Source organism: Boleophthalmus pectinirostris, unplaced genomic scaffold (assembly GCF_026225935.1).
Source record: "Boleophthalmus pectinirostris isolate CB_2022bp ecotype Guang Dong unplaced genomic scaffold, ASM2622593v1 HiC_scaffold_4, whole genome shotgun sequence".
In the NCBI taxonomy this organism is placed as follows: Eukaryota; Metazoa; Chordata; class Actinopteri; order Gobiiformes; family Gobiidae; genus Boleophthalmus; species Boleophthalmus pectinirostris.
In genome coordinates this window covers 39,754,962-39,765,062 of record NW_026571353.1, presented here as the reverse complement: position 1 = coordinate 39,765,062, position 10,101 = coordinate 39,754,962, and the positions used below count along the sequence as shown (strand labels likewise).

At 46.5% G+C, this 10,101-nt stretch overlaps 1 protein-coding gene across 1 annotated transcript; it reads left to right on the top strand.

Moving 5' to 3' along the window:
• The first annotated feature begins 421 nt into the window (after nt 1-421).
• Nucleotides 422-8,773, top strand: prdm8b (PR domain containing 8b). Its single transcript, XM_055161290.1, has 3 exons — nt 422-640; nt 4,343-4,574; nt 7,159-8,773. Exons 1-3 carry the CDS (start codon nt 422-424, stop codon nt 8,421-8,423), a joined length of 1,716 nt encoding a protein of 571 aa, XP_055017265.1. The 3' UTR covers nt 8,424-8,773.
• Nucleotides 8,774-10,101: the final 1,328 nt, after the last annotated feature.

The following is a 10,101-nucleotide window of genomic DNA, read 5'->3' as shown; positions in this document are numbered from 1 at the left end:
CCAAAACTAAAATATGACAATATCAGAACCAGAAACAAAAGTGATATGGTTCAAAAGACTTGGAAAGATCGACTTTGTCAATAGACACGTCCCACTGGGAAAACAAACATGGAGGTTTGATGTTCACTTTTTCAGAAAATCCTTCTCAGTATGAATTGCGCGATGACCTGAAGTCCGAAATTTGTGACACGTGAATTGCTGATCTCTACTGAACTAAACTACCGCTTCATGACATCACAAAGTGGAACAGGGCATTTGAGCTTCGGAGATGTAGACAGACGAATAATAAAGAGTCACTCGAACATGTGAATGAGACAAAAACAAAACTCCAGGTCTGTTTTTTGAGGCGGGAACAACATTAGAACATCAAAACGTGCCTCGAACGTGTCCCTGACCGTGCGCGTCTCGTCCAGCAGGGGCGATGGAGGAGTGCGGCTCGCAGAAGCTGTCCTGGGACGGCGAGGCGAAGGCGGTGCAGCAGTGTCTGACGGACATCTTCACCAGCGTCTACACCACCTGCGACGTGCCCGAGAGCGCCATCTTCGGGCCGTGCGTCCTCTCGCACACGTCGCTCTACGACAGCATCGCCTTCATCGCGCTCAAGGCCACGGACAAGAGGACGGCGCCGTACATATTCAGGGTGAGGGCGACGGCCGGGCCCGGTGGAGTCCTGGTTCGGTCCTGGTTTGGTCCTAGTGTAGTTCTGGTTTGGTCCTGGTTTAGTCCTGGTGTAGTTCTGGTTTAGTCCGGGTTTGGTCCTGGTGTAGTCCTGTTATTGTCCTGGTTTAGTTTTAGGCTTCAGTCTTGGTGTAGTCCCAGTTTGGTCCTGGTGTAGTTCCAGTTTAGTCCTGGTTTGGTCCCGGTTTAGTCCTGGTGTAGTCTTGGTTTAGTCCTGGTTTAGTCTCGGTTTAGTCCCGGTTTAGTCCTGGTGTAGTCCTGGTGTAGTCCCGGTTTAGTCCTGGTTTAGTCTGGTGTAGTCCGGTTTAGTCCAGTTTAGTCCTGGTGTAGTCTTGGTGTAGTCCGGTTTAGTCCTGGTGTAGTCTTGGTGTAGTCCCGGTTTAGTCCTGGTGTAGTCCCGGTTTAGTCCTGGTTTAGTCCTGGTGTAGTCCCGGTTTAGTCCTGGTGTAGTCCCGGTTTAGTCCTGGTTTAGTCCTGGTGTAGTCCCGGTTTAGTCCTGGTGTAGTCCCGGTTTAGTCCTGGTGTAGTCCCGGTTTAGTCCTGGTGTAGTCCTGGTTTAGTCCTGGTGTAGTCCCGGTTTAGTCCTGGTGTAGTCTCGGTTTAGTCCTGGTGTAGTCCTGGTGTAGTCTCGGTTTAGTCCCGGTTTAGTCCTGGTGTAGTCTCGGTTTAGTCCCGGTTTAGTCCTGGTGTAGTCTCGGTTTAGTCCTGGTTTAGTCCTGGTGTAGTCTCGGTTTAGTCCTGGGTAGTCCTGGTGTAGTCCGGTTTAGTCCCGGTTTAGTCCTGGTGTAGTCTCGGTTTAGTCCTGGTCTGTAGTCTGGTCCCGTTTAGTCCTGGTGTAGTCTCGGTTTAGTCCTGGTTTTAGTCCTGGTGTAGTCTCCGGTTTAGTCCCTTTAGTCCTGGTGTAGTCTTGGTGTAGTCCCGGTTTAGTCCTGGTGTAGTCCTGGTTTAGTCCTGGTGTAGTCCCGGTTTAGTCCTGGTTTTTAGTCCTGTTTAGTCCTGGTGTAGTCCCGGTTTAGTCCTGGTGTAGTCCCGGTTTTAGTCCTGGTTTAGTCCTGGTGTAGTCCCCGGTTTAGTCCTGGTGTAGTCCTGGTTTAGTCCTGGTGTAGTCCCGGTTTAGTCCTGGTGTAGTCCGGTTTAGTCCTGGTTAGTCCTGGTGTAGTCCCGGTTTAGTCCTGGTTTAGTCTCGGTTTAGTCCTGGTGTAGTCCTGGTGTAGTCCTCGGTTTAGTCCTGGTGTAGTCCCTGGTGTAGTCCTGGTTTAGTCCGGTTTAGTCCTGGTGTAGTCCGGTTTAGTCCTGGTTTAGTCCTGGTGTAGTCCTGGTTAGTCCTGGTTTAGTCCTGGTGTAGTCTGGTTTAGTCCCGGTTTAGTCCTGGTGTAGTTTGGTGTAGTCCCGGTTTAGTCCTGGTGTAGTCCTGGTGTAGTCCGGTTTAGTCCTGGTGTAGTCCCGGTTTAGTCCTGGTGTAGTCCCGGTTTAGTCCTGGTGTAGTCCCGGTTTAGTCCTGGTGTAGTCCTGGTGTAGTCCTGGTTTAGTCCTGGTGTAGTCCCGGTTTAGTCCTGGTGTAGTCCCGGTTTAGTCCTGGTATAGTCCTTGTGTAGTTCGAGTCAAGGCCTGTTTTAGTCCTCCTCTAGTGCTAGTTTAATCTGATTTAGTCCTGGTTCAGTCCTGGTTCAGTCCTGGTTCAGTCCTGGTTCAATCCTGGTTCAGACCTGGTCCAGTCCTGGTTCAGACCTGGTTCAGACCTGGTTCAAACCTGGTTCAGAGTCCTGGTCCAGTCCTGGTTCAGACCTGGTTCAGACCTGGTTCAATCCTGGTTCAGTCCTGGTTCAAACCTGGTTCAGACCTGGTCCAGTCCTGGTCCAGACCTGGTTCAGTCCTGGTTCAGACCTGGTTCAGTCCTGGTTCAGTCCTGGTTCCCACCTGGTTCACCTGGTTCAGACCTGGTTCAGTCCTGGTTCGGTCCTGGTTTAGACCTGGTCCAGTCCTGGTTCAGACCTGGTTCAGACCTGGTTCAGACCTGGTTCAGACCTGGTCCAGTCCTGGTTCAGACCTGGTTCAGACCTGGTTCAGACCTGGTCCAGTCCTGGTCCAGTCCTGGTTCAGACCTGGTTCAGACCTGGTTCAGACCTGGTTCAGTCCTGGTCCAGACCTGGTTCAGACCTGGTTTCACTGGTCCTGGTTCAGTCCTGGTTTCAGTCCTGGTTCAGTCCTGGTTCAGACCTGGTTCAGACCTGGTTCAGTCCTGGTTCAGTCCTGGTTCAGACCTGGTTCAGACCTGGTTCAGTCCTGGTTCAGACCTGGTCCACCTGGTCAGTCCTGGTTCAGTCCTGGTTCAGACCTGGTTCAGTCCTGGTTCAGTCCTGGTTCAGTCCTGTTGTGGTCATGAAGCTTTGTTATCAGATTCTGGACTTATTCTTTCCACAGTGAACGATCTGGATTAAAAAAAATAAATAAATTAATATTTATAAAATGGCATGTTTAGAACTAAAATTAAAGCTGCAAGAATTAAATGAACAGTATGTGTTTCTTTAAGGACACATTACTCTGTTCTAACGTCGTTTCCTCGTCACAAACAGACCTGGAGTTTTGTTTTGTTTTATTTGCACGTTTAGTCTAGATTTTAGTTTTTCTCTCAAACTGAAAACACCCCTTTCCACTGGTGCTAAAACTGAAGGAAAAAATAATCCTCTTCTGGTTTTAAATAACAAACACATACTTTTAAACATTCACATAAAATAACAAATGAATCAACCATTTAAAAAAACTAAATATTCAACAGACAGTCCACTAGGGGGCAGCAGACAAATATTTAATTGTATACAACAGGTTTTTCAGGAAAATATTGATTACGTTGGTGGGTAGAGATCTCAGTATGTTGTGTATCAAATATGTTACAAAAGGCTTTAAAGGTTAGAACACGGGTTCAAAGTTTTTTTTGTTTTTTCTTTATTTTTATTTTTATTTCTTTGTATCCTTAATGGAATAAGGAAAAAAAAAAAAAGAAAAGAAAATGGTAACACTTTATAATAACTACACCTTACTTAGCCTTAATAAAGCATGAACAAAGACTTAATTAATAATGAACAAAGATTTAATTAATAATGATTCAAGCTTAGTAAATGCTTAATAAAGCATAATTTGTCTTCACTTTAGAAAAGCTCTCAAAAAGACTTAACTAACAGATAACAGCTGCCTGAATTATCATTACATTGTATTATTAGTAAATCATTCTCTCATAGTTTATTAATGATTAATAAATGCTCAAATGGTTAGTTCATGAGTAATTAAGTATGAAATAATTATGAGTAACTATTTACAGCACAGGCAAATTAAGTGCAAGTGCTAATTAAGGTAGTAATTAAATAGTTACTAAGCGTGAATCATTATTAAGTCTTTGTTCATTATTAATTAAGTGTTTGTTTATGCTTTATTAAGGCTAAATAAGGTGTAGTTATTATAAAGTGTTACCAAAAAAATTCAATACTATCAAAGAGAGATATGTGAAGTGAAAGACAAAGCAAATTGTTGTACGTATGTGATTTGAAACTGCCATCTCTCTATAACTGTTAATAAAAATTTTAATTAAAAAAACAAAAAAAAAGGTCACAAGAATCCATTTAGTGTAATATAAAAATGTTTTACTCATCTTTTTCTGCTGGTGTTTCAGGTGGACACGTCGGCGGCCAGCAGCACCTCCGAGGGCCTGATGTGGCTGCGTCTGGTGCAGTCGTCCCGGGACAGGGAGGAGCAGAACCTGGAGGCGTACGTGAAGAACGGGCAGCTCTTCTACCGCAGCCTGCGCCGCATCGAGAAGGACGAGGAGCTGCTGGTGTGGTACGGCAAAGAGCTCACCGACCTGCTCCTGCTCAGCGCCAGCAGGGCCCCGGCCAAGAGCAAAGGTACGGGGACGCGTCAGGAGCACGTCACCTCATCGACAGAAAGACCTTTATTTTAGATTATTTTACAGAGAGATGTCACCGCTCTGCCCGGAATGTTCCACAGTGTGACTTTAAAGGTTGTATAGAGGATTTTCCAAGGAACGAGAAATCCAGCGACTGTTTGTCCTTTTTCAAATGTTGCGCATGCGTGAAACCACCCCCCCCTCCCCTACAGCTCCTACGTAGAAACACCTCCTCCCTCCTCCTCTTTACGCCAGAAACAGGTTTGTTTACAGCCGGTGCTGCACATGACTTGTAAACAACTAACTACAGTGTTGGTTAGGACAAGACGGAGAAGTGAGGAGCGGGGGGAGCGGGTGTGCGGACATTTTGTTCGCGGACGAGAAGTGAGGAGCAGGGAGAGAGGAGAGGAGAGAGGAGAGAGGAGAGAGGAGAGGGGAGCGGTGCGCGGAGATTCCGTGCCCGGAGAAGTGAGGAGCAGGGGGAAGAGTGGATCGGGCAGCGGGGACAGGAGCAGGAAAGGGGTGCAGAGAAGAGTGTGCGGAGATTCAGTGCGAATGAACTAAGCTACAACACGCAGCAGCAAGCGGACTCTTTCTTTGCCTTGAAAATTAAGTTTTCAGACATAGGATATCGCTTTCGTGTCCTGAAAAACGTTTGTCTCGCTCTTGGAAATAAAGTACGTTTTCATAATAAGCAGAAGTTTCCTGTCCAGGAGTAATTTGTGGACCAGTGCGTCAGTCTTTAGACCCTTCGTCTGCTTCAGTCGCGCCATCGCTGGAATGAATCTTACAAGAATCACCTTAGTTTGGCTTCGCTGCTTTTCCCCTTGTCTTCTTCTTTCAAGCGACCTCAAAAACGGACTTTCTTTTGCGGCGAACTGCTCCTGGATTCTTGTCGCCATTGCAACAAACTTTGTGCGAACTGCGAGGAAGATATAGGTCAAAAAAAAGCCGCTAAGAACTGTTGCGTTGGTGGAGTAAACAGCGTCTGTGCGTCTTGCGTCTGTGGACTGTGTGACAGTCGTACGTAAACCACGTACCGGCGGCGCAGGCAAGTCAGTTACACTAGAAACGTAGGGAGTTTGATTGACAGCCTGTCAGCTCACAGATAACGAGGCAGTGTCGTTATCTATTGGCAAATGTTTAGCCCCACCACGTCCAGAGTTGATGAATTTTTATTCTCTTTGTTTTGGTCATCATAATTACAAGGCGACTGCATCTGTATAATCTATCATTGACAACTTGAAACAAAAAAAACAAAAAAAAAAATCCTCCATACAACCTTTAAACAGCTCGACTTCACATTTTTTTTAATTACAGGTGGTTTTAAAGCTCAAAAATACCAAGAAAAACAGACAAAGCAATAACATCTCCAGAAAAAAGCACCTGAAGGACCCTCCACCAGAAAAGTTACGCTACTTCATTTGGTCCAGTGTCAGAAATTCAACTTGTGCCCAATTTTAAAATGTGACAAAACCAAATAAAAGAAAATCTGTGGAATATTTGCTCCATTTTATAAAATCTCCTGGGTCTTATAAGTGGAATAAAACGGATCCTAATATTTTTCAATTCAAATGTGGTCTTAAACTATTATCTTAAAACTTCCAAATAAACACACAAACTTCATGTGATCAATTTATTTAAAAAAATGAAATTGTCTGAATCACTGAAAATCCGTGTGTCATTCGTTCATTTGTTTTTCAGTATAAAACCAAAAACAAGAAAAAAATGAAAAAAAAAAACAAAAAAACAAAACAATTTTCTTCATTATTTGTTTCAAACCAAAATGAAAAAAAAAAAAAAAAGAACAGATCAAGATTCGTTTTCTACAGTTTTTGATTTTGTGTTTAAATGAAAAATTGAAAAAAACGGATAACGGACTGAACCAGGACTTCAGACCGGACCGGGACCAGACAAGGACTGAGTCGGGGATCAGACCAGGACCAGACCAGGACTGAGACTGGGACCAGACCGGGACCAGACTAGGATCGAGACCAGAACCGGATCAAAACCGAGCCTGCAACCAGATCAGGACTGAGACCGGGACAGAGACCGGGACTGAGACCGAGACCGGAACCTGGACCGAGACCGGGGCTGAGACCAGGACTAGACCAAGACCGAGCCTGTGACCAGACCGGGACCGAGTCGAGTACTGAGACTGGGACCATATCAGGACTGAAAACGGTTTAGTCCTGTTTTGGTCCTGGTTCAGTCCTGGTTCAGTCCGTTCTCTGTTTTTTCCATTTTTCATTTAAACACAAAATCGAAAACTGAAAAAAACAAATCATTATCTGTTTTTTTCATTTTGGTTTTGGAGATAAATAATGAAGAAAATTGTTCTTTTTTCATTTTCTTATTTTTGCTTTTATTTTGAAAAACAAATGAACGAATGATACACAGATTATTGAACTACACTTTTGTCTAGGTGTGTATGTTTAAAATATTATGTGTGTATGTTTACATGCAATAGATTTAATGAAAAAAATAAAATTAAAAATACATGATTTTATTGTTTTAGCCTTGAGTTTCAGTAAATTCTCTGTATTTTTACTAACTCACAGATCTTGTTCCTGTGTCTCCAGGCTCCAGTCACTACGTCTGCCCCGACTGCAGCCAGCGCTTCCAGTTTGAGTTTCCGTATCTGGCCCACCTCCGCTTCCGCTGCACCAAGAGACTCCAGAACATGAGCACGTCCGAGGAGGAGGGCGCCAAAGAGGGGAGTCCGGACCGCCCGGCCGGGAATTCCACCAGCAACCCCCCGGCCCGCTCCAGCCCCAACCCCAACCCCAACCCCAAAATGGGCCGGTCCGAGGGCTACGGCGCCAACCAGGACGGCTCCAAACCGTCCACGGACTTCCACAACCTGGCGCGGGACTTAGAGAACAACCGCACGAGCCCGCCCAGCGACAAAGAGGCGGAAATCTGCAGCGAGAGTTCCGGAAAGAGGAAGTTCTCCGAGATCGACGAGAGCAGGGAAAGGATCGGCGCGGGCGTGTCCAAGTCGAAAGAGGAACTGGCGACGTCGGCGCAGAACTACCGGGGCGCCTACAGCCTGGAGGACCGATCGTTTTCGCCGCCCGCCGAGATCGTGGAAGCCAAACGCAGCGCTTTTACGGAAGTGAAAAAGTCCCCGCAGAGCCTCAAGCACCACAGCAAGAACTCGGAAAACAAAGACGGCGGACGCCCCAACGCGAGCCCGACAGAGAAGCATTTGAACATCCGGCAGGTTCTTTCGGAAACGCAGCCGCCCCAGACGCCGCCCATGGGCAGCGCCTTCACGTCCGTGGGCCAGCAGGGCGGCGCCGGCGGGAACGAGCGTAAGAGCGCGTTCAGCCAGCCGTCGCGTTCCTCCTTCTCCCAAATGTCGTCTCTGGTGATGCCGCCCAAACTGCTGGACTGTCACCCGGCGGTCGGCGACGCCATCTCCTCCAACAGACTCTACCAGGCCGATCATTTAGCCGCGAAGCTCCAGGGGGCCGAGCTGGGCGCCAACTGCCCGGTGCCAGGAGGGGGCGGCATGGCCAAGCAGAACCCGTTCGTCTACGCCACCGCCTTTTGGCCCAAGAACTCGGGGCCGATCCAGCTGCAGATGCCGTCGGCGCTCACCCTGCTCCCGCCCTCCTTCACGTCGCTGTGTTTGCCGGCGCAGAACTGGTGCGCCAAGTGCAACGCCTCGTTCCGCATGACGTCGGACCTGGTGTACCACATGCGCTCGCACCACAAGAAGGAGTACGCCATGGAGCCGCTGGTGAAGAGGAGGCGGGAGGAGAAGCTCAAGTGCCCCATCTGCAACGAGTCGTTCCGGGAGAGGCATCACCTGTCGCGCCACATGACCTCGCACAACTGAGGAGGGACTGTTATCTGAGGAGGCTTCTGTCTGAGGAGGCTTCTGTCTGAGGAGGACTGCTGTGTGAGGAGATTTCTAAATGTGGAAGCTTCCATCTGAGGAGGCTTCTACTGTATCTGGGGAAGCTTCCATCTGAGGAGTTTTTATCTGAGGAAGCTTTTATCTGAGGAGGCTTCTGAGGAAACGTCTAACTGTAGAAGCTTCTATCTGAGGAAGCGTCCATCTGAGCAGGTTTCTATCTGAGGAGGCTTCCATCTGAGGAAGTTTTTTATCTGAGGAGACTTCTATCTGAGGAAGTTTCCACCTGAGGAGGCTTCCGTTTGAACAGGTTTCTATCTGATGAAGCTTTTATTGAGGGGAAGTTCTTATCTGAGAAGACTTCTAACTGTGGAAGCTTCTATCTGAGGAGGCTTCTATCTGAGGAGGCTTCTATCTGAGGAGCTTCTATCTGAGGAGGCTTCTATCTGAGGAAGCTTCTATCTGTGGAAGCTTCTATCTGAGGAGGCTTCTACCTGAGGAAGCTTCTACCTGAGGAGGCTTCTATCTGAGGAGGCTTCTATCTGAGGAGGCTTCTACCTGAGGAGGCTTCTATCTGAGGAGGCTTCTACCTGAGGAAGCTTCTATCTGAGGAAGCTTCTATCTGAGGAAGCTTCTATCTGAGGAGGCTTCTATCTGAGGAGGCTTCTATCTGAGGAAGCTTCTATCTGAGGAGGCTTCTACCTGAGGAAGCTTCTATCTGAGGAAGCTTCTATCTGAGGAGGCTTCTATCTGAGGAGGCCTGCTCACATGAGGCTCACTACGTTTACATGCGCAGAGATCTAACAGAGTGTTAAAGATTGTTCAAACATGCACAAATCACTCCAAACACAACTCTGAGAAGGTCAACGTGAAGATAAAAACTGTAACGTGAATATAGTTACTGTGAAATAATAAAAACAGTCGTTCTGTTTTCCAGACGTGCGCGTAAACACAGTGAACTGAAGAAGCTTGTATCTGAGGAGGCTTCTGTTCCTGTCAGACTCACTACGTTCACATACACAGAGAAACAACCAAATTCAATCTGTCTTCACCAAAAATCAGACCATTCCAGGTCTACAGCGGCTCAAAGAAGCTGTAGGTGCGAGCGAGGGACGACAAGGAGATCAGGGACTTCGTTTTTAGAATCTGGAGATAGAATTGCGAATAAAAACAACCAAAACACCTCAAATTTTAGTTCTTTGGTTGCATTTTGAGAATAAAATTGGAATAGTTACGCTGTTTTCCAGACGTGCATGTAAACGTAGTGACTGAAGAAGCTTGTATCTGAGGAGGCTTCTGTTCATACGAGACTTGAGGAGAACACTGGAGCTCCAACACTTATGGACGTACCACAGCCCCTTTGCACTTCACTTTTTGGAGACTGGACGTGTCTCGTGAAGCAGGTCGGACCAACGGCGACATAAAAACTTTTGGAATTTTTTTTTATTTCAAAACGTCGTAATTGAAGAACTTCGTATTTGTATTTGATAAACACAGCGTCAAAACGAGAGCGACGTTCAGTGTCTGAATCTGTGTGTCATTCATTTGTTTTTCAAAATAAAAACAAAAATAAGAAAACGAAAAAAAAAGACAACTGTTTTCTTCATTATTTATCTCCAAAACCAAAATTATTATTATTATTTTTTTTAGTTTTCGATTT